Consider the following 25,415-nt stretch of genomic DNA (forward strand, 5'->3'; position numbering starts at 1 on the left):
ACATGTCACAGTGGATTTATATTATTATGTTTCCAGACTTATCATTTGCTCATGATTAATGGCACATCTGAACATAATATCCAGAGTCCTACAGAAGCTATTTGGTGGCTTCATCTTGTGAAAACTCTAAAATAAGTTTTGTTGGTAACTCCTTGTAGTAATCTCCTTGCTAATCTCTTTGTTCCAAAAATCAACAGATCTCACTAGAGCCTCTTATGCGGCACCATTGTGAAGGACGAGTAAAGAGAGGCTGCTAAAATTTCAGGCTGGGATGAATGGAGATGTTACTGGGCCCACTTCAGCAAATCAATGATCAATGGGATTACAGTGACACAGTGATACAGTGATTATGAAACATAAACTTTGTTCTGTGGTTTTGTGCCTGACATGCCTATGCGAAATCATATAGTCATATCTATTTTTTTCAATAATATTGCTCGATCATATGTTATATTTTTCTTTTTTTAGGTTACTTTACATTGGTTTTATAATGACCATATCAATTTTAATTTCCAACAGTGCAAGGATTCCCTCTTCTGATCCTTTGTATGCACATCTGTTATCTCTTATTCTTTTGATTATTGCCACCCATCTTAATAGATTCAAACTGAGATCTCAACATGATTTTAAGAGATAGAGGCCCCTTTTTAATATTAAAGAGAGATATACAACCAAGATAGAGCTGTAGATCCCTTAAGTTAACACTGTGAACCACTCTGTCAGCAAGTAGTAGTACTTCATAGTGGGTGTGACACATCTATTCATGTGTATGCTTCCTCCAAATGAGACTGTTCTTTCCATTCACAGAGTGGGTACTCAGGAAATACATGCCTAACAAATAAATTATGTGCCTGTTCAAACTCCCTCTTCATCTCCCAGGTCATAAAGATATTTGATTGGAGTTATTGATGTGGCTATATAAATCACTGACAGTAGATCATGATGACATTATAAAAATGATACTGACATGATTTAGTATGTCCCTTCTTCAAGTTCTTGTACTGATATAAAAATTAAATCAAATTCATCTTTACTTAGTTTGAGAAATATCCTTTTTCCTACATATGTACAATTCTTTGCAAGAGATATAATGAAAATATAGTTTCATGTTAAAGGAGTTAAAGATAAAGGATTTTTTAATTATGCAATGAAAATGAAATTTTAGGGCTGTTGACATGGGTCAGTTGTAGAGGATATAAGTTGATTGCATAAGGTCTAGCTTTAATTTTTAATGTAATTTAAACCATGTACAAGTTATTTTTACTAAGTAGTGATTTTTAGTAAAATAAATCAAAAACTATATTTAGAAATATATTCATGTTTTACATGTATGTCAAATATTTAATTCCTGTAATGCATATTAAGTATGGTACATAAACATTATCTTCACCACAGATTTTTCTTTAATTCTATTTTTAATGGCACTAGAATTATTTTTTAAATTATTAATGAAAGTATACTGAAATAAAATTAATATTAAAGTGATTTAATTGACTATGTTTAAACAAAGTATTGCTACCTAAACAAATATAAAAGAATAAGTATTTAACTCAAGGATAACCTGAAAAAAAACCCAATTGTTCATGTGCTTTAGAGGGATGTATATGCTTTATATTCAGTCCTGTAGTAACACTAACAAAAATGCTACTTCCCACAAGTACTAAAACAGTTAAGAAAAAATAATACAGCAAATTTAGATTTTGACAGTTGGCACTTTTTATATCAACAAAACTGGTTCTAATGCATGGCATTTAACCATTAGTCTAGATTTATAAAACTGGATCTTTTAGAAATTATGTTGGGAGAATGTAAAGGCATGTAAATTGGCCTATAAACTGTTAACTTATCGTCTTTCCAGCAAGTCTCTGAGAAAGCAATAATTCTGGTATTTAATATGTATAAGACTAGAGCTTTAAAAAATGTTATTGTTTGCAGAGCAGAGAATATTAGAATATTTGCAGTTTTACTAAAGCCTTTATCCACATTTATACTCAGAATTTAGGCACATTATAATATATGAAGTGATATCATGGAGACAACATGCATTAATTACTGATGTAGTTTTTAGTTTACAATGATGCAAGCCTGTGTAAATACATACTATGGAGAGGAACACAGCCACATTCATAACAATGGGCACTAACGTCAATTCTACATGAAAATCTAAGTTCAGTGTGGTCATAAAATAAAAACAACATGGGAAGAAACTTCTAGTTTAACATAAGCAACACAAACACAAATTATGTTCTATTTGGTCATCATTTTGAATAATACAATTCAAATAATTCTACAAAAAATCTGTAATCCTAACTTTGCAACTCATGGTGCTTTAATAAAATAAAATTGGGGGAAAATATGTAATCAAAGCATAACACCGTAAATATTTTTTAAGTGTCTTCTCCAGAAAATCATGAGATTAAACTGAATTTAAATCCAATAGAATGGGGAAAAAGAGGTTAATCCTGTTAGAATTCGAGAAAGACACATGTAGGCAAAAAGGTTTAAGAAAGTATGTTGAGGGGTCGAAGCGATAGTGTAGCGAGTAGGCCATTTGCTTTGCACGTGGCCGACCCGGGTTCGATCCCTGGCATCCCATATGGTACCCCAAGCACCGCCAGGAGTAATTTCTGAGTTCAAAGCCTGGAGTAACCCCTGAGCATCGCTGGCTGTGACCCAAAAAGCAAAAAAAAAAAAAGAAAGTATGTTGGATATTAGTGCCATGAAATCACATTTTTAGGTTGACTCAGTTATGTTTTCTCCAAGATTTGTTCATTATAATCATTATTTTAAATACACAACCCCATTTTTTGTTATTCAAATGCAATTATCTTATAAGAATTTTTGTTTGTTTTAAAGCATTTTGTTATAAAAAGAATTCAGTCCTTAGATTTACAGAGGAATGAATCTATGCGATTAAATGGGAATTAGGAGATAAGAAAGCCATTCCCTTTTCTTTCAGCCATATGCTCTCCACATCTTGCTATGGAGACACCTGACAAAGAGCTTCTAGAACTATCTAGTAATTATACCAGAAACATAGAAACCCTGCTCTATTCCCTGGTATTTTGATCTAGTCGTTTCAGAGTACACATACACACAATATATATGGATATGTAGATAGATTAGGATATCTAGGTAGATATAAATATATAGATAGACATAGATACATAGATATAAGTTTGTATATACATTTTCTGTGGCCCTGATCCACATTTTGAGAAACTTCCCTCTAAGGAGTGCATGAATACAGTTAGAAATCACAAATCTAGATGAGAGTGTAATCCAAAGAGAGTCCAATAGAGAGTATTATGAAAGAAGTGTGAAAAATTTAATTGTTTCCAACAGGATTATTTGATACTCAAGAAATTTTGACATTAAGCCTATTTTACCAATAAGTACACATTTTGTAAAATTCAATTGGGTTTCTGGACCAAAGACTTAAAACTGCTCTTCTTGGATTTCAGTGGTAAAATACTAAATAGGGTCAACCAAAGACTTTTCCTAGGAAATAAAAATTATCCTAAAATTTAAGAATTTAGATATAGTTAGTTCTATAACAAAATTGTCTTGCCTACAAACTTGACAAGTTAAACTGATTGTGGATATCAGAATATAGGATTATCTAGTCATATGAGATTATAAACTAGGAGGAATCATTATACAACTATATACATACATATAACTACATCCAAATCTATAAAACTCAAAATACACTTTGATTTTCATTAGCAACAAAGCTCAGATGTTTGGTAACCTAATAATTTGATTCAAAAATAAGCAAATAACATTTTTTTAAATTCTCACTTGAGTAAAACAAATATTTTTGCCAAGTTAAAACAAATATTTTGCCAAGTTCCCTGAGTTCTATGAAAGTAATTTTTCCGCTAAATGTTATCCCTCACTGCCTAAATTAAAGGAAATTAAAACTTTATCCAGTCACAGTCTCAAAAGAATTAATAAATTGCAACTGACAATATTTATATTAATGACTTTTGATTTATTTCAATAGACTGTACTTGGGAGCAGTATTTATTTCCATATCCTTAAATTTTTATCCCAGGAAGAAAAATCATGCCACTTGCTCTCCAATAGTCCCTGAAAATCAGGGTAAGGAAGTATTTACCCACCACTACAATCCATGCCAACATCCTGGCTCCAAAGACTTAGCCCAAGACAAAGAACTGTGAGTAACTCACAAACAGAAAATAATAAACATGGAAAAACTTACTTTAGAGATGCTACAAATAGAACCCAGAGCCTCATACATGCAAGACAAGTACCCTTCTGTCTAGTTACATCTCTGTCCCAGAAAACCTTATATTAGTATTTTATAGCAGTGTTTTGATTTAAAGTTTTGGTTTGAGAGAGACAAAGAGAAGAGAGGTACCTGCCATAGAGGCAGGCTGGTGGGGGTGGGATGGGGGTATTGGGAGGTGTTGGAAGGGAAACTGGGGACATTGGTGCTGGAAAATCCAGGTAAGGATGCTTAGATGATCCTTAACTCCACTCATACTTTTAACTCCTTTGCTGAAGATTAGCTGTCCTTATATCTGAGGATCTGTCTTTGGGCTCTCAATTCTGTTCAATGGGTCTATTCCAGTACCACACTGTTTTGATTACTATAGATTTATATTATAATTCAATGTCAGAGAGAAAGAAGCCTCCTATCTTTTTTCCCTAGGATGTATGCAGCTATCCATTTGGTTTATTACTCTATATAAATGTCAACATCATTTGGCCTGTCTTCAAAGAATGTGATGGGTATTTTTATAGGGATTTCATTGACTCTTATACAGTACTTTGAATAGAACTGTCATTTTGACAATATTAATTCTTCCAGTCATGAACAGGACATGTGTTTTTATTTCCTTGTGTTATTTTTCATTTCTTTTAGGAGTGATTTATGGTTTTCTTTCTAATATCTTCCATAAAGCAAATAATGTCAAATCTTTCATAGTGAGAGGGGCCTTACAGAGAAATGGCTACACTGTGGAGACTTAAGGTTCTCACCCTCTGTTGGGATTCACTTGCATGTAGAGAGCAGCTATTAAACATTGTTGGACTGTTACGTATTATAACTTGAAATATATTTAATTTTTGCCTTGAAGCCTGCAATATATTGATCCTGATTATCAACTAATTTATTTTTCAAGTACTTATTAGTATTATTACATACCAGACACTGAAAAATAATGCCATAAATTAGAAAATCACAGTGCCCGTGTTGTCAAAAAGTGTGCAGACTATTTACTAGAAGTGAGGACAGAAAGGAGCAGCCAAATAAATTCAGAGTCAATTGCATTGTGGTACTTATTTTACTATATTTCTATGTTTATCTTCCCCACTTTGCTGTCAGATTTTATCCTGTCTTTTTCTTTACGGAAATACAGATTATTAATGAGGTGTGGTTTACTAACATGAGCCAGGGGGAACTTTCTGAAATGCCCCTCTGCTTTCTTTAAAGAGTTAGAAGCAACCCTGGAAAATTTTGCCCACTGAAATTTTTAAATGGCTTGCCAACTGTCAACTGTGATAAAAAAAAAAAAACAGTATTATTATCCGTTACTATACTTATTGGGCTCGAGCGATAGCACAGCAGGTAGGGCATTTGCCTTGTACCCGGCCTACCGGGTATGATTCCTCTGTCCCTCTCGAAGAGCCTGGCAAGCTACCGAGAGTATCCCGCCCGCACGGCAGAGCCTGGCAAGCTACTCGTGGTATATTCGATATGCCAAAACCAGTAACAACAAGTCTCACAATGGAAACGTTACTGGTGCCCGCTTGAGAACATCGATGAGCAACAGCATGACAGGGATACAGTGACAGTGATATTTATTGGGGGCAACTCAGCTGCAAAGACTTAAACTAAACGAGGGAAAACTGGACTATTTTCAAGAGAATAAAATCAAACAACAAAGGATCTCTCAGAAAACCAGGGTTGAAAAGTCAACCTGGAAAAGAAAATCATCATACTCAGGACAGCGCATCTCTGCCTGGCACCAGGTCACTTCAACCAAAGCAATCATGGGCTGGCCGTCCAGACAATTAGTTTTCTTTGAAGCATCAGTCACAGAAGATAGGAATCACAAAGCTTTAGCTGTGGAGATAGTTGACGGCATTAAAGATTCTCTGTACCATAAGTGAGATTTCTCTATTATCTTCAGTAACCTGTCTTTGGAATCATTGCAAGAAAAGAAAAGGAGGAGTTCTTATAGGACAGGGAGCATTCCATCATTCTGTGAAAGAGGGCAAAGGTATGACTTACTAAACCTTGAAAGAGAAAACTCCAAAATGAATGATAATCAAGAGCAAAAGTTATAAGAAGGGAAAAGGGGGCATGAAGATGGAAGAGCTGAGAAAGGAGAGAAGTTATTAGGAAAGCAATGAATGAGTAACTGAAAAATGGTAACAATGAAATTTAATGAATGGTAAGATGAAAATTAGTTTTTTAAATTCATGCTTTCTTCAGTTTCTGGGGCTTCCATAAATGATTGGCCTACGTTTTAAAATTGACTTTTTAAAAGATTTTTGCATGAAAGAACATACTTTACCTTTTCATTCAGTAACCTAAACAGTAATTGACACTAAGATAGCTCTTTGCAGGCTAGTTTAATGGGGCATGGATTGGGGAACTGCTTAATGAAGCAATAAAAATCTCTTAAGAGACATTTCTTCCTTTCTTTCTTTCTTTTTTTTTTTTTGCTTTTTGGGTCACACCCGGCATTGCTCAGGGGTTACTCCTGGCTCTGCGCTCAGGAATTACTCCTGGCGGTGCTTGGGGGACCATATAGGATGCTGGGAATTGAACCTGGGTCAGCTGTGTGCAAGGCTAATGCCCTACCCGCTGTGCTATTGCTCCAGCCCCCCTTAAGAGACATCTCTATAATGCCTGGTCACTTACTTTGTATGATCTGTGCCCGGCCTGTGGTTTTCTTCACCATGGTGAATACCAGCTCCTTTACCAAGTCCCCATCTGAATGTATTTGAATATTGAATTAAATTTTCTGGGACTGGCTGATACCATTTACATAAGTTTCCTTTTTCAAAGTCGCAAACTTCCATAGCTTGAAGAGAATAAAAAGAATAAAAGATGCATTAATGACAATAAATGTGTCACTAAATAGTGATTTCTATCTTCACGGGCTCTTTCTTGTTCTTCATAAAATTATAATTTACTTTTCTGCATTAATACAATAATTGGCAAATGGATGCCATAATAATTAGAATATTGTTTTAAAACCTGGGTGTATTATATCAAATGTCTTCGATAACTAAAATATGAGAAGAAATGCATATACTAACAGACTACCTTCATAGGAAGTGAGATTTTTAATTAGATCCTAACACAGCAATAAGCATTACAAGTCTCCCCTAAAATATAAGTGATAGTTGTCTTTTCTGGGAAATATTTTGTCATAAGACTTATATTGCTTCAATGATCTACCAGACCTAATTATTTTGTTCTCATCCCATGGTAATATTAAAAATTTAGACTTTCATTCAGCCTCTGAAGGGATTATTCCAAATTCCAAGGTGTTAATTTTAAAGCAATCTTATTTATAATGACTTTTATATTAAACACATATCCTTAAAAGTTTTCAAAACTTTATAGTGATTGTATCCTAATATCACCAGAAATTATAATTCAGTAATTTTTTAAATACCTAAGTCAGATTTCTGTGATAATAGATGTTCTCCCTCTCCCAACCCCACCTGTCTCTGAATGTGCTATGTGTCTGACCAAAATCCTATTTACTGAGTAAATCAAGATTCAATTCAATGAGGCCTTGATTGAATATAAAAAGTCTGTCTGTACTACCACACTTAAATGACTTCAACAGTGACAGCAAACAGTTGCAGCAAGTAGAAACTTAAATTCTTGCTTAAATGTGAAATTTGAGATGGAAGTATTCCATTTTTTTTGAAAAAGTGGTTTTAATTATAGCATGTATATATGTTATATAATTTTTGGTCATAGTATAAATCACATTTTTTCTTGTGAAAATTGACTTAGTAGAATTCTGTTCTTCTATATTGTTTTTGAAAGATGAACAGAGTGTATTTTTTTTAAAAACAATTAGAATCAAGTTTCAGTCAAGCTATATCAATATGCTCTCAAGATCTGCTATAAAACACTTAGCAAGAATCAGCAATAAAGTGTTTTACTCCAAAAAATTGGTTCGAAGGGTAGATCTCATTTCATATTCACATGACATTTTAAATATGATAATGTAAGACTACAGCAGAAAGGCATATTTGTCTTAATATTTCATCTTGCAAGGAGTGGAGGAGGCATGATAATACTTTTTTTCAGAAATAAAAAAGATAAGAATTCAATTAATTCTTAGTTTCAATTCCCCTACCACTTTAAAATAGTAATATAACAGTAGATCGAGGACATGTAAATTTCCCAATCAATCAAAATGATCAAAACTGATATAGAATTCTCCATTCAATTATAAATGATATTAGTAAGCCTGCAAAATAGGGAGTTAGTGTTTGCTAAAGACACGTATTGGGTGAAATTACTTAGCCTTTGCACAAACTTTCACAAGCAATATGAGTTTATGTATGCTCATAAGAAGATTCTGGTGTCTCGCATGAGAAAGTTTGAATGCTATAGCATCTTTACTATGCAATCATCCACCTATCACATGAAGTATATATACCCTTAGACAATATTTAGTTCATTACTGTATCCATACATTCAAAGAATGAAAAACTTTTGATTTTATTATATTCTTGGTCTAAGTTATTTAGTTAATTTGCTGCATATTTATATATTAAGAAGTTCTTATTGTTCTAAGTTAAAAAAATAAATATGAACCTTACAATTATTGCCAAAGTTCTATAATTTCTTGACAAGGTTAACATAAAACAAATCAGTTTATACTTTCTGTATCATCTATAAGCTCTGAAACCTTATTATCAGGATAACTGAGCAACTACGCTACAGCAAACTTATATTGTACTCAATAAAAGAGCAGGAATTGTGCTCAACAAAAGAGAAAAGAAAAAAATCACTATTATCACCAAAAACTATAGTGCTCACTCCTTTGATCTCATGCTTTGCAAATTCATATACAGATGAGGGTTTTTTCTTTTGAGATCACATATTTATGGAGTCCAATTTTATGATAAAAGAATTTTTCTTTGGTCTATTAGGAAAATGTATGGGTCAGCAGGTGCCAATAAATGAAAACTATCTTTCAACAGTGTCCTCATTGACTGTTTATTGAAATATTAATGCATTGTGCATATGCATATAGGAAAAGTCAAAATCTGAATGGATTAATTGGGAGGCATTATGTTTCCTCACTAACCCCATGGGGGAACATATAGAAAATAGGAAGTAAAATGATTGTTCTATAGTCAAGTAAAAGCCACAAAGACAAGTATTTTGAAACCAAAACACTAATTAAAATATACAATTACCTCTTGTTGTGCATTATAGAAAAATGTGTGCTAATTCTTCTACTACAATTCTCTATACTAAGAGCTTTCAGATGACAAGTTTTCTCTATACCAGGTTGGCCAAACTTCTAAGTGATGTTAGGCTATGCTAGTAAAAGATTGTGTAACATTTTCTTGTCTATAATGTGATTACGCTTACTACAAAATTTCGGACTCTACCTACCACAGGACAATTCGTCTGATTTGTCAGGGCAGTCATATCTAAAATCACATATCTGAATTTTCTTAACACAGTGACCACTGGACCTGCAGGCAAACTCATTGTCTGTACAGTTGTTTGGGGGTAATGTTTCTGGAACTGAAGTTTCTGGTGGAGCTGGTGGGTCCACTGGTAAACTACCTGAATAAGAAAAAATATAAATGCATTATTTAGTAAGTTTTCTATCTCTTTAAGGATTTTACACTATGGACTTTTTACAGTATGCTTCACATTACACATTAGGAATAATATTCACCAGTTTTTGCCAATTTTCTGGACTCGTAAAATTATGAATTGGAGTGTAGGTAAAACACTTTTTATGTCTTTGACTATAAAAAGTGTTAAGGTGCACATGTATGTCGTTCAAAACTATCAAAGATCATTGAATATACAAAGTCCCAAAGACAAGCTTAGACTATCAGTAGAAATAAAGGGGGTTCCACTTGATGGTATTAGGAATGAATTAAATTCTAAATTAAGATTTTGTAGTCAGCTTGCTACATAAATCTTGTTAATTTGCTGCTATAATGTACAATATTTTCATCTTTGCTTAATACGTATGTTCAAAATATTCAACATTAAATTCAAGGGTGCATGAAAAACACAAAAGAGATAAAGCCATGTCATTTATGAGAAATTTATAGATGTTAATTTACTTTCATATTGAATTATTAATGAAATTATTTATTAATAACATCCCTGGGTTATGGATATGGTCACTGCAATGGATTTAAGGTTAAATACGTCATTGCTGTCATAAAATAGTCTACAGACTAATGGGTAAGGTAGTCAGGTAAATCTTTCACTTGCTATTCCTATATAACTCCACTAAAGCAAAAATGACATTAACCCTTTCACTTTTGCATAATTTATAAATCATATTTATGGTAGGTACTTGTCATTAAAAATGAGTGAACAGATAACAGATCAAAGGTAGGTGACTGGATAAATGGATTAACAGAAAAATGGAGGGAAGGTGAGATAGAGAGCAGATAACATAGTAGATGAATAAATAGGTTTACCAATGGAATATAATAAAGAGAACACAGAAAAAGCACATATCCAGCAGAAAAGAAGGAAGATTTCTGGTAGGGTGATATTTGAACTAACTTTTTAGTTTTCAATAATGATGAGTTGGTTGATAAAGAAGGTCTTTGAGCTGAGAGAAAAGAATTGTGTGAAAGCAAATACAATGGTCCTTGAAAAAAATATAATGGGTCTTTTTTCGGAGAGTAGTTTGTGATATAGGAATAATGAATGTGGTGTCATTAGATAAGGGACTTGGGGAGAGACAGTTACCAGATGATAAAGAGCAAAGAAGGTCCCAACTTAGAGTTTGAAGTAAATACAAAAAGCCTGGAGAAATGCCAAGACACAAAATTTCCACTTCAATAAGCCTTTTCTGGCATTAGTGTGTAGGATAAATTGGAAGTGGTTCTGACATGGAGAAGAGAACAGTTAAGCTTTTTACTTTAGTTCCAGGAAACTAATAAACCAAAGCAGAGACAGTGGAAAGGAGTGCTAAGACCAGAGCAATATTAAACACTGGGTGTTTGGAGGACTGGGGATTTGGGTGCTTTTGGAATGTGTGCAAACACCATAAATAGCATTTTATTTCTTAGCTTAATCTTTCAAATAATTAAGAAGTATGGAAGAAGAATATTGCAAAGAGACCAACCAGCTTTTTACATAACAAGGTTGCTACTTGGCAACAAGGCCCTTATGTGCAGAGAAATTAAAGTGTGAAACAAATAAACAAAATCTCTGTTAAAACCTATACTAGCAATTTCCAGTCCTTCCAGCCTGGAATTCTTCCTTTGTGAACAATCACCAGGAGGAATGAAGCAGACCTCAGTTGTATCTCAGGAATCTTTTATACAAGGGCTTAATGGCTCAGCATTGAGATACAACAATCTTCACTAACTTTCTTCGAAGGAAACATTTTTGATCATCCTTTTAGCAAGTTATTTATAACAAGCAATATGAAATAAATTATTGAGGACCTGTTATGGGGGCAGGTTTAAGGAGTAGTTGGGAAAATTGAAAATGATGATGGTGGGAAGGTGAACTGGTGGTGGGATTGGTGTTGGAATATTGAACGTCTGTAACTAAACTGATGATATCATGTTGAGTGAAGTGAGTCAGAAAGAAAGAGACAGACACAGAAAGATTGCACTCATCTGTGGAATATAAAGTAGCAGAGAGGTACGAGCTAGCAATGATGCAACCTCTGGCAGAAAGCCCTCTGGACTTACTCACTAAAATACTAAAATACAGAAATCTAGAACCTCACGGCCGCTACTGTGGCCACACGACCTCATATCTCCTCATTCTCAGCAATGGAAAACAAATTATCAAATGCTTCTTTTCCAGCAGGTCCATCTCTGGGGGGGAAGCTTCAAACAATAATAGTGAGATTTTTTGTTTGTATGTAATCAAAGTAAAGAGAAAGTAAAGTGAAATTTACCAACTACACAGGCGGGGTGGGGGGCTGGGTGGCGGGGTGGGTGGGTGGGAGGTTTACTGTGGTTCTTGGTGGTGGAATACATGCACTGGTGGAGGGATGGGTGTTCGAGCATTATGTAACTGAGACCTAAGCCTGAAAGCTTTGTAACTTTCAACATGGTGATTCAATAAAAAAAAAAAAATTTAAAAATAGTTATAATTTTTGAAAGATTCCAGTTGCAAGCAACAGAAAGAGAAAATTAAAAGACCAAACACATGTACCCCAATTTTCCTTGCAAACTCATTCATTGCTGCTTTTCCACAGGGTTCATCACTAGTGTTCACATTCTATAGGTTTTCCACAGGTGAATGATTCCATTCCCATAGTATCATACATAATATTTCACTGCACCAAAAATCTTCTATATTCTTGTCTATTAGACCTTTCCTCACACCCTTTGTCCCCAGTCCTGGCCAGTCATTGATACTTTTACTATCTTAATAATGTTTTATTTTCTAGAATGTCTTATACCTAGAATCATATAGTGTTTGTACTTTAAGATTGGGATTGGTTTCTTCCACTCTATTGCACATTTAAAATTCCTCCTGGCTTCATGACTTAATAACTTGTTTCTTTTCAGTGCTAACGTATATTTTCTGGATGTAGTACAGGTCATCTATCCATTTCCCTACTAAAGGACACTTTGAGGGGTGTGAGATCATGCATACTGCTGACCCGGGTTAGGTCCCTGGAACCCAATATGATCCCCTGAGTCTTCTAGGAGTGATCCCTGAGCACAGAGCAAGGAGTAATCCCAGAAAACAATCAGGTGTGATCCAACTCCAGATAAATAAACTTTTTCGCTATTTTGATAATATTTACATCAAAAACTTATATTTGATGTAATAAATATATCACTATTTTTCAGACTTTTGCCCACTTCAAAACATAGCTGTTTTATTTTTGTCAGCATTAAGGAGTTCTTTATATTCTTTGGATAAGTGTACTGTGCATGTATGTTATTTATCATTTTTATTCTTTTCTGTTACTTGTCTTATTTTCTTTACATTATCTTATAAACAGTGTGCACATTTTCAATTTAAAATTTAATTTATGAATTTCTTTTTTTTTCATGGATAGAGTCTTTGGTGCTGTATCTGAAAAGTTATCACTATATTCAAGATCATCTAGAATTTTTCTTACTTTTTTAAAGTTTTTACCATTTTGCATTATATAGTTTGGTATACAATCTATTTTGAGTTCAATTTTGTCAAAGTTACATGGTCCCTGTCTCGGTCTCATATTTGTTTTTCACAAGTAGCTATTGAGTTATTCAAGCAAAAGTTGTTTAACACTTTATTTTCTCCATTGAATTGCCTTTATTTCTCCAGCAAAGAGCAGCTAAATCTACTTGTATGGTCTCCTTGGGCTCCCTTTTCTATCCCAAAAACCCATTTTTCTACTCATAGACCAATATCAAAACGCACTGACTTATTGTAGGTTTCTTCTGTCTTGAAGTCAAACAATGACATTTAACTTAGTTTCTTTTAATACAGTGTTGTATATAATATTTTGCCTTTGGGATTTAGAATTATTTTGCCTTCATGATTATAAAATAACTTCTAGAATTTTTATAGGATTGCAGTTTCTAGGCTGCAATGCTAATCAAAGTTCTAATAAATATGTAATGGCAATGATAACTTCTTGATAATAGTGAGTTTTCATAAATGGCTTAATATTTATCTTGAAATATACATTTTCTACTTAAACTATTATGTAAGTATATTTGTAAAAGTTTTTTTAACTTTTAACTTTACTCAACATATTTTTGAAATGAGTTTTATCTTTATTTAGACCAACAGAATTAATTTATTTGTTTTACTACTTTAGGATATTCTTTAAATGAATACTCCAAATTGAGTATATATTATATGTGTAATCTTTTGTAATTTTAATTTTACCTCTGGCTCTTAAAAATATATAATCTCTTCCCTTCATTATCTAATTCACTTCTTTGGGTCTGGACCTAAATTCATTTACTTTTTTGCATAAGATCTATGAGGCTTCTTAAATCCATGTGTTTCATATCCCATTTCAAGAAGGCTAATTTGATTTTCTCATTTTTTAAAAAATCATATGAACTTGTGTTCTTATGGCTTGGAATTACTTTGTCATTTTAAGTATATATTAGTTTTATATCTTTGTATAACAAATTTCCACAAGTATTGAAGTTTAAACTAAAAAACACTATCTTACAATGTGAATGAGTCTGAAATGCAGATGAGATTTAAGGTAAAGGTCTAAGGATCTCTCAAGATGGCGGTCAAGATTTCAGGCAAGGCTGCCGTCATCTGAAGGCCTGTCTCGGTATGGAGGGTCTTCTTCCAAGAGAATATCACTCATACATCTGAAAAGTTGCTGCTATAATAGGCCCGGATTTCTGGATTTTCTGCACAGTGTGCCTGTGTAAACTTTTTTTTTTTAATTGAATCACTGTGAGAGAGTTACAAAGCTTTCGTCTTTGAGTTTCAGCCATAAAATGATCAAACAACCATTCCTCCACCAGTGCAATTCTCCACCACTGATGTCCCCAGTATGCCCCCCTTCCCATCCGTCTCCTGCCTCTGTGGAAGACAATATCCCCCATACTGTCTCTCTACTTTGGGGCATTGTGGTTTGCAATATAGATACTGAGAGGCTATCACATTTAGTTCTTTATCTACTTTTTAGGACACATCTCCCATCCAGAACGATCCCTCCCAACATCACTGACTTAGTGATCCCTTCTCTACTCCAGCTGCCTTCTCCCCCAGCTCGTGAGGTAAGCTTCCAACTATAAAGCAATATTCCTGGCCCTTGTGTCTACTGGGCCTTGGATGTTTGTTTCATATTATGTTATTTTATATTCCACAAATGAGTGTTGTCATTCTATGTCTGTCCCTCTCTTTCTGACTCATTTCATTTAGCTGTGTAAACTTTTGACATGGTGTCTGGCTTCTACCAGAATGATCCAAGAGAACACAGGAGACTCGTATCTTTGGACATCGCATACACCCATCACTACGTGACTTATTGGTTGCTCTGGTTAGTCCAGCTCCATGGAGGAAGAGACTGGAGCACACATACTTGAATGGCAAGTGGTGAGAATCACTGAGGACTCTTGGAGACTGACCACCATGATTTTCTCTTTGAGTTTTCTGTGTGAATCCTTGATTATTCAGGATAATTTGTGGACTAGTCTTTTCAAATCAACTTTTAGAATGCAAGTGGTTCTGTCAGCCCAAGGAGTACATCCCTCCTGATACTCCTTTCTATCCCTCTTATCTCTTCTATATTATCTTATTCCCTAACTCTGTCTTTTCTATTTTTTTCATACTCTCTTTGTTTCTACCACATAAAAATGTCTTTTTTGAAGCTTGACTTAAGTTTTAAGGAAATGCGTGTTATATTACAATTAATATTTTTAGGTAGAAGTTATGTAACCATTTTCAAATCAATGGTTTTGCTAGATTATTCAAACTAGTCGACCTAAGTGCATTTTAGCTTTGCTTTCCACTAATATAATATCAGCCTTCACTTCAGAATAAATCACAAACATACGTCATATGTCTTTAAGAAAAAAAAGTGGTGAGTGCAGGCTTAGTAAAACAGAAACAGCTCATTTTCTTTTTCAGAAAGGTTTCAATAGAAAAACCTCTACTCAAAAAAATAGCATAAATGCAAACATGTGAACTTCCTTGCTTCTTAATAATTAGGCTATATTACTCATTATTTTATCAGAGAGAAAAATATTAAAACCAAATCAGTTTGTATCAGAAAACACCTAAAGAGAAAAGTGGGGGGAGTGTTTCTGATTCCAGCGCTACAATTGGGAAATGGTGCTGCCTCCAACTCAAAGGCACAGCTGTATTCCTGAGAATCTCCAGAACCTAAAGAAAACACAACAGGACTTGCTGACGGGCGCATCCAAAGGACAGTCGGTTTCCTGACATACATTCTGGCCTTCACAGAAATTCTGAGTTTCACTGAAGATATGGGAAGCAATTTGCTTTGCTCTGCGACAACTTGTTACAGGATTTTCTTCAGTATTTCCAAAATACTTCTGGTGATATGAGAAAGAACTCACGTAGTAAATGAATATATTTTATTTTCAAAACAGTCTGCCTTGTTAACAATATAAATAGTAAAATATGCCTGAACCCCTAAGCCTTAATTTGAACAGCTATACCAGAATGCCTTTGATTGAATGATTAAAACAACAGAAATTTAGATCTCGCAGTTTGGGGGGCTCCAAGCCCAAGAGCAGTGTACCAGTATGGTTGGGCTTGGGATAGGGGCACACTTCTTAACTCCAACCCAAACTGACCTTTCCCTTTCTTAGTATGTTCACGCAGAAAAAACTGGGAAGCAGAAAAGAGTCCCTTTCTTTTCTTCTAAGGAGGCAAATTCCATCAATGGCTGCACCCTCGTGCTGAAATACCAAGTCACCGTCTCTATATGCCATTGCATTGGGGATTGGTTACTTCAAATGAATTTGGGGAAACATAGTCTATAGGAAAGCTTAAGCCCAGCCCTGCCCTAGCCAAAAATAGCTTTAAAATGCTAAAATTCATAGAAAGAGTGAAGTTGTCACTTTAAGAAAATATAACAGACATAATGCTTCACAGGTGAATAAAATTGCGTGATAAGCAAATTACTAAAGTTTGCACCAACTGAGAAGCAAATATTAGTCTGGTTTAATTTAATCTTCTCCCACATTCTTAAACTGCAGGGAAACCAATCCATCTGTACACTTTTCATGCAAAAGGTTTCCCAAAGTAGTTGGGCTCCAAATGACTTCAATGCTCTAATAACTTGCTCACAAGATACTTGCAACAAATGTAATGTAGTTTATGCTCAAAACAATCTAGTATTTCTTATAAAATATTATACCATTGTTTTGTATTAGGCCAACCTATATGCAGTCATTCCCTCAATAGTAATTAAGCAGATAAGACAAATATTTTAACATCCCTACTCCATGGTAAATTATTACCAATTCTAGACTTATAAGTGTATGAATTGCTTGATTAAGATACAGTGTTTTGGGTTTTTTTTTAAGATCAATCTTCAGGTAACAATGTATGTTTTTCCTATGGACTATATTAAAATATACACATTCAATTTAAAAATCTGAAAGTATGCTTGAGGCTTACTCAAACATAATCAATCTTCATAAAATTGAAAATTTTGAAATATTTATAGCTCCAGGGGATAGCATACATATTTTCTTATTGCATTTAATATAAAACCTACACTTAGACAACTGAGTCAGCTACACGAAGTATGCTTACACTTAGTGTCAGGACATTAGGTCTACTTCTAGGAGAATACTTTTAATAAAGTATAACTATTCTTTACATACAATTTATAACAACGCTAATACAACTACTGTCACATGTTATATAATGCCCCCCTATTTTTCTGTCTCCAAGACAAAATTAGTCCTTTTTGAAATATTTTTTAACACATGGATTCAATTAAATTTTCCAGGTAACACAGATATTTTCCATTTTTGTACATATTCTACCATATTTGAAAAGTGAGTATGGACAAACTAAAGTGGCAACTGGACAAAATTCAAGGCAAAATTTAAGTATTTTAATAATCTTTTATATTTTTTTACTTAGCATTTTTCCTCAATTAAAAAGGAACAATATCTAAAATGTTTTAACTTTAAGAAAGATTCCATTAGTCAGTGGTCCAATTTTATGTTTTAAAAATAACAAAGATATTAACTTAGATGGACCATAAGCTTTGTCCAAAGCTTTTTTCCATGTAATTTATAACTCACTTTGCAAAGTTATATTAACCACTTAAAATCAGAATATTTAAGATTATAATCACTACATATCAAACTACTTGTCCTTAAATTTTATTTTAAACTGCAAATATTTTCTATTTCTCTACTTCCTATAAAACTAGAGGGAATAGAAGAGAAACTCAATGAGTGTACTTCGGTGAAATGCATTTATACAGGCATTAATACATATGTGATAAATAGAGCAAAACGCTAAGTATTATGAAATGAAAAGCTGCACCCGATATCTTAGAAGTGAAGATGAAAGTTCTTACACCTTTATCCTTAGCTTTTTAATTCACATAAAAATAAACATTATTCTTTTCAAAAAGAAGGAAAAGTTGAGGCGCATATGCTGCCTGAGCCATGTGCTGCTTGTGCCCACGTGGCCGAGCACATGTGGTGCCCGAGCACATGTGTCGCCCACATCTCCCCCCTTGAGATGTGTACTTTCATGCTTTCGTGTCCAGTGCTAGGATGTATGTAGCGCTCTCTCCATCCTCGGAGGAGCCCGTGTTCCTTCTTGATCGTGTTACTCCTGCTGTTTTTTTCTTTTCCACTTATCCCTTCCTCCTTCCCTAAAACCCTCTAAAATAAAATCTGTTACTTCAAAAAAAAAAAAAGAAGGAAAAGTTGAACAAGTGTTTATAAATGACTGGTAAGATATCAAGTCTCATGAAGAGAGATGCCCAAATTTTCAATCAACTCAGTTTAACAACAAAATATCTATTAGGTATGGGAGGAGAACATCATATAAGCTGCTGCTAAGAATCCTGCAAATAATTATTGTACTTCCTCAATTTTAAACCATCAAAATATAGGCCTTTAAGTAATATTATTGCTAGGATATATGACATATCAATTCCTTGAATATTGATTTTCACTATATTAATAATTCCAATAAGAAGTAACTATAATTTGCATGCTGAATTCTGATGTTAATATGGGCTGAAAAGTGCCCTGATATTTTTTTTCAGCTTGCAAACAAAATACTGTGATATACGTACTAAAGGTTTTAGTTTCCTAAATAATCTAGTTGTCTCAGCAATAATTCCCGATGCAAGAAAAAGTCCTCTAGGATTTTTTTCTGCCAAAAGGAACATACTTCTTGTTTTAATGATGGGACATGTGAAAAATAAAGCAAAACTTATACTTCCTTTGGACCACATATTTTAAAATCCAAATGTCTGGGCACAACTTCTGTACTTTATAACTTACTGTGAAAGTCTCATCAAAAGTAAGGTTAAAACTCAATCATCATTTATGTGTTTGAGAATATACATCATTACATACCAAAACAAACAAAGGATTCTTTTGCATGGTCATATTTGCCTACTTTTTGTAGAAATAGAGCTAATCTAACCAAAAAAGCATTTTCTCTAGAATCCTCATGGATTAGATTTACATAAGAATCTACAGATCTAATGCTGAAACAAAAGAGGCATGATTCTTAGCAGATAGATTTCAAAATTAAGGCAGAAGTTACCACTGGTTAGAAAAATGAGAAGAGGAATGACTGGGTGAACTAACAATGCTTTTAAGACAAAATGAAAAGAAGCTAATCCTACATTATGAAAAATTATTGAATGGGGGTTGGAGCGATAGCACAGCAGGGAGGGTGTTTGCCTTGCATGTGGCCGACCTGGGTTCAATTCCTGGAATCCCATATGGTCCCCAAGCACCACCAAAAGTAATTCCTGAGTGCAGAGCCAGGACTAACCCCTGAGCATCGCTGGGTGTGACCCAAAAAGCAAAAAAAAAAAAAAAAAAAAAATTGAGGAAAGTTAATAAGAGTTTTCTATTAAAAAGCTTATAATTTGAGTCAATACTGTTTTGAACCAGAATCGTGACAGAGGCAACAGAAAAATTAAACAATGTGATAAATCCTTGGGAGTCAGAACGACTTGTTAGCAAGCAAGTTGAAGGGGAAAAATCAAAGATGACTATGGAATTTCTGTCCTGGGGGTTGCTAGAGAATATCAATGACAAAAATAGAAAAAAGAAGTTGGCTTTATAAAAATAGTCAAAAATGAAACATTCTGGGTTGGAGTGATAGTACAGCGGGTAGGGTGTTTGCCTTGCACACGGCCAACCCGGGTTCGAATCCCAGCATTCCCTATGGTCCCTGAGCACCGCCAGGGGTGATTCCTGAGTGCATGAGCCAGGAGTGACCTCTGTGCATTGCTGGGTGTGACCCAAAAAGCAAAAAAGAAAAAAAAAAGAAACATTCTTCTCCTTTTACAACATTTGTAAGAACAAAATAAAAACAATAGGCAAGATATAAATCTGCACTTTGGTATTAGTTCCATGTATTATGTTTTTACATGGGTTTTAGTTTTGTTGTATTTGTGTGTGTCTTTGTGTGTGTTATTGACCTCTTTGTGTGCGTGTGTTATTGACCAGGGAGGGCAAATGTTGCAGATAATTTTTATATTACAACAATTCAATGTCTGTAAGAGAATCTACAATCACAGCTACTATTACATCATTAGAATTAATGATGATCATGAAAGTAGTATTTTTATTCAATTCTAAATTATCATTTTATCTGATGGTGAGAATACATCAAATTCCCTTACTAAGCCCATGAATTCGATTGGTTCTGTGGTTTCAGCCCACAGTTTCCTTTGCTATAAAACCAATATTAAAACCACAGTGTTCAAACAGTTTTTAAAATTCTACATTTTCTTCCAAACATTGAACCAGAAAATCAGAATGGATGGTATGCAACAGATACTTCACTGCTATGTGTTTTTGGAAGTGCCTCCTTCTCCACCTTGGAACCAAACATACGGAGGGTAATTGAAGCTACATGTCATCCACGGGGACCTAGGTCCTCTCTAACTTGTGTTTCATTTGTTTCCTCCTCTGATTCTCCCTAAGTTCTGAGTGGGGATCACTTTGGGAGAGCCCTGGCTTTAAAAATTAGCAAAGCTTAGGTGACAATCTCTTCCTTGCCACCATTTTGGATATAGATCCATGTCATTTATGTTCTTTCATTATTAACACCTATAAAACAGATTGTGTGTTCTCATCCTTCCAGATTATACTCCCACGATACTGACATCTTATTCTGCCATTCTATATCTAGGGAGCTTGGGCATATCACCTCCTGGTCAGTTTTCTCTATACAAGCGAAATAACAAAGGCATCAGTCTCATCTAACATCCAGCATCTATCCACCTACTGTGACCCAGATTATTATATAACACACCTTTAACACATATAAGTGACAGATGGTGCGACAGTGTTCATTTATCAGCTCCCTCTCTAGAAGGATTTTCTATATTACCTGCCTCTGTTCTTCTCCTCCTTATCAATAGATAACAATTCCCTGTCCTCCTGTTAGGTTTGACCAAATAGCCTGCTCTTACCAACAGACATTAGCAGAAATGATAGTGATCATGACGCACTTTCCCCCAACCTCTGAGTTGACAACTCAATGCATGAAATAAGAACTAACTCTACCAGCCTTGGTCCCACAGAGGGCACATAAATAGACAGGTATAGCTTGGAGCTGCAAAGAAACAAAGCCATGAACCAACTGCATATAAAGTCGCTTATACTTTCTACGCCAACCCACATACTTGAGAGCAAGGAATACATGTCAATGGTTCTACATCCCTAAAATTTAACTCCCAACAAAAGTTGACTGACATATAACTAAATATCTTGCAGAGAAAAGTCCTCAATATTTGAAAAAAGAAACAAACATCTCTCCACCTATCCACCCATCTACCCAACAAATAATGACTGAGAACCAGATGTCTTGAATATTATTTGTAACTGTGTGGTAATGTAATGAGGGTGATTCCTGGTCTCTTGAAACTAATGTTATTTTAGAGGAAAACAGAAATCTGTCTACAGAGTGATAGGTGGTGGAAAGAAAAATAACATGGGGAAAGGGTATGGAAGGCTGTCCTCCTTACTAGTCTCCCAATGTTCTGATTTGCCTCCTTGGTCTCTCTCTCTCTCAATAACAGCATACCCACATTGGGTAGCACAATCAACATATGGAAGCCCTTCCTGATCCCTGCAGCCAGGGGATCAGGCTCTAGGGCAAAATACCACTTGGGGGTTTTTCTCCTTTCCTTAGTCCAATACTTAATTAACATCTTAATTAACATCTTAATTCTACTTCTTAATATTAGTTTTTTTATGGACACAGTAAGGTCATTATGTATAATTAACTTGTACATTAAGTTTATAGGGTGGCTCTCCTGGGGACATTTTGCTATAGATCTCAGACTACAGTGTTCAGGCCAGATTTCTATTTCCTACCCCTAGCAGGGTCCTAATCTAGTTGTTACTTTTTGGATCATGACAGAATTTGTCCATGACCATGCTCTTAACTCATAGTTAAGTATTATGGCCCTTTGACCTGGCCCATTTCGATGCCAGGGTAGCTCACAGCTTGCCCTAGGTCTATCCAGTCCCTCGTTGGGATCCTGCTTTTGGGTGTTAGGAATTAAGGGCAACTGAAGCTTAAGAAAGCTTAAGTCAAGAAAACAGAAGTCCAGGAGTAAACATTATTTCGGAGTCAATTAACTCCCAAGTTACAAAAGCATAGCATTAACTGTCTTTCTGTCTCTATACAAAAAAGACATTGCTCTGAATTAACTATGCAGAAAACTTAAAAAGAAGAGAAAAGCAATATTTACAAGTTAAGAGAGTCTGATTAGGAGATAAAGGTGATTGACTGGTTGAGGAAGCAGAGCACAAAAAAAGAGGTTACAAATAAACACAGAGGAATGGGAGCACTGTGATGGGAGTAACCCAATAAACCTAAGTTCCCTGTAGCAAGGCAAAAGGGACAAACCAATGTTATCCTACATTACTACAAGAGACTGTGTGTATGTGTGTGTATTTTATATGTATATATGTCTGTATTGAGGATGAAGATATAATATGGAAAACAAGTATTTGCTTTTGTTAATGGAAAAATCCAGAATATGTAAAGGACATATTTGACAACAATTCTTAGGAAGATTTCAAATGTAGTCTGAAAATAAAAGATTTTGGAAGGTGACCAAACAATTATTAAAATTTCCAAAACTACTAAATTATAAGATAACTGATTTTGTTAATACAAATTTTCAAATGTAATGGAATTAGCTCATTTTTTAAAAAAACATTTGAACTTATACACAATTTCCTAATACTTCACATGCAGGTAAAACTACAGCTGGTATAAATTCTTTACTACATACAAAATTATTTTAAGACATTACAGGCAAAGATTTTTAATATTTTCCAAAGTCAATACACTGAGTAAGATGATAAGAATGACATTATGTTGGAATGCTTGTGGAAACTAAAAAGTAATTTTGTTTGAAGTCTTTCCAATAAATAGATTTATAAATACTCAAATATGAAAATGGTATTCCTTACCAGGAGCAAGTGTACAGTCCAGAAATGACAAATCATCAATTGCAATGTCACCAGTGAAGCCATCTCCCACTGAAGCCTCCACCAAAATCTTAGAAAAATGCAAAAAAAGAGTTGTTATTATAAAAGAAATTAATTTATGAGAACTCATTGTTAAAAACAAATTCAGAACTTATCTCAACTACTCTTTCTGAGGCACTATAAAATGCTTAGCAATCACGCCCATAAGTCAGCATCATGTACCCCTGAATATTTCTAATCAAGAGAGACCATCTTACTGGGCCCATTAAATCCATGAAATCCATGCTCTTTCTAGTGCTATATGATCTACAGAAAATTTAGCATTATCTATTGATTTATAGCTTTCAATGTTCAGTTCTAGATTGGGCCCGTTTTCTTCTAGCTCTTTTGAGTATTTAAAAGCAAACTATTCAGATCCCACCTGTACTCTGATAATTCATCTGTCTCTAAGGTTTAACCTCTTTATCTTTTGAGAAATATAATCTGTTCACAGAGGTGCTTACTAAAATGTCTTCTTGGGGATAGGAGTGGGGTAGGGATAGCTCCAAAGCATTGCTCAGGGAGTCTGGAGACCATTCCTGCCAATGCTCAGTCAAAAGACCACCAGTCCAGTGCTACAGCCCGCTTAGACCCTGCAGTGGTGGGGACCTCTAGAGCCACCCCAGAAATGATCAGTGCCCTCAAGGACCACACCAAAAGATGGTCAGGACACTATGAGGTGTGGGGTATCAAACCCAAGCAGGGTACATATGACCTAATCCTTGTACTCTCTCTCTAGACCCTAAAATGCACATTTTTAGGAGATTCAATTTTTTTCTTTTTCTGTAACACTTTATGGAATTGGCTAATGGTTATTAGATCTCCTTCAGAGCCACATTAATCACTGTAGACTAAGATGACATTTGTTCTGTTAGAGGAGCTACAATTCCACCAAAATGCCAGCAAAATATGAAACACTGACAAGCCACTGTAGTCTATGGCAGATTGTGATTAGGGTTGAGATTTACTATAATGGAATTAATCATGATAAATTATTTTAATACTTATGCAAATATGGTACATACTCACTAGGAATCTTGCCATAATTTAATAGAAAAGAACTTCAAGCAAACTCAGATTTAAAACATTTGTTTTCTTCACTCTTATATGAGTATGTTTCTATTTCAGTTTTCCTCAAAAATGTGATGCATGGAAATTAAGTTTTCATTTCCAACATTTTTAAGGATCTCAATATTTATTAATTTCTAGCTGAAGAAGATAACGCTTTAAAAGGTAAGATTACTAACTTCAAAGCTCTTAATGCCACCTTTCGATTTTCTAGTCTTTCTTGAGTACTACTAGAATTTTCTACTATACATGATGCCAAATAAATTAAACAACTGAGAGCAACTTAGGCAACTAGTGGACAAGCTATTACATCTACATAAGCCTAAAGAATATTTTATGGTAAGATACAGGAAGAGTCTTGTCTCCTAATGGATCATTTCAAATACAAAGTAAATATTATTTCACCAACATGATTGAAGAATTTATAGGCAGAAGAAACAAAAATGCAAAAACAGAATATTCAAAGCCCTATTATTCTTTAAAAAACAACATTAAGTAATTTTGCAGAAAATACTATAAGAATATACCTCAGTTTAGTATAAAATAATTCCTTGTACTTGGGTTAAGAGAGAAAATACAAAAGCAAAGACTATTAACTGATAATCAATGCTCAGGGTCAATATATCCCTCATCTGACTATAATACAACATAGGCACACTAATAGAAAACTCAAATGAGTGGAGGAAAGTTGAAACTGATGGTGGGATTAACACTGAAATATCATATGCTTAAAACTCCACTATTAATAACTTTGTACAGTTCTTTAATTAAATAAAATAATTTTTAAAAAGAACAAAAATAAAGAATGCCAAAAAAAGAAAATTAGGTGTTGGCCTGGGTAAACTACTCATGATTATTTTCATTTATTACGAAAAAGGGAACTGAAAATGTACAAGTATATCCAGATTTATTCAAAAAAAAGTAATTGGGAGACAAATCCC

The 25,415-nt window shown here is 34.3% G+C and overlaps 1 protein-coding gene across 1 annotated transcript in view; it reads right to left on the bottom strand.

Annotated features, from left to right (window-relative positions):
- MALRD1 (MAM and LDL receptor class A domain containing 1) overlaps window positions 1-25,415 on the bottom strand; it is a 590,643-nt gene that overhangs the window by 409,873 nt on the left and 155,355 nt on the right. The window contains exons 19-21 of the mRNA XM_012931979.2: window positions 23,350-23,437; window positions 9,638-9,814; window positions 6,902-7,064 (exon numbers count right to left, since the gene is read on the bottom strand). Of these exons, the coding sequence (XP_012787433.2) occupies window positions 6,902-7,064; window positions 9,638-9,814; window positions 23,350-23,437 (428 nt within the window). The remainder of the gene's footprint in view (window positions 1-6,901; window positions 7,065-9,637; window positions 9,815-23,349; window positions 23,438-25,415) is intronic.

This window comes from Sorex araneus, chromosome 9 (assembly GCF_027595985.1).
Source record: "Sorex araneus isolate mSorAra2 chromosome 9, mSorAra2.pri, whole genome shotgun sequence".
Taxonomy (NCBI): domain Eukaryota; kingdom Metazoa; phylum Chordata; class Mammalia; order Eulipotyphla; family Soricidae; genus Sorex; species Sorex araneus.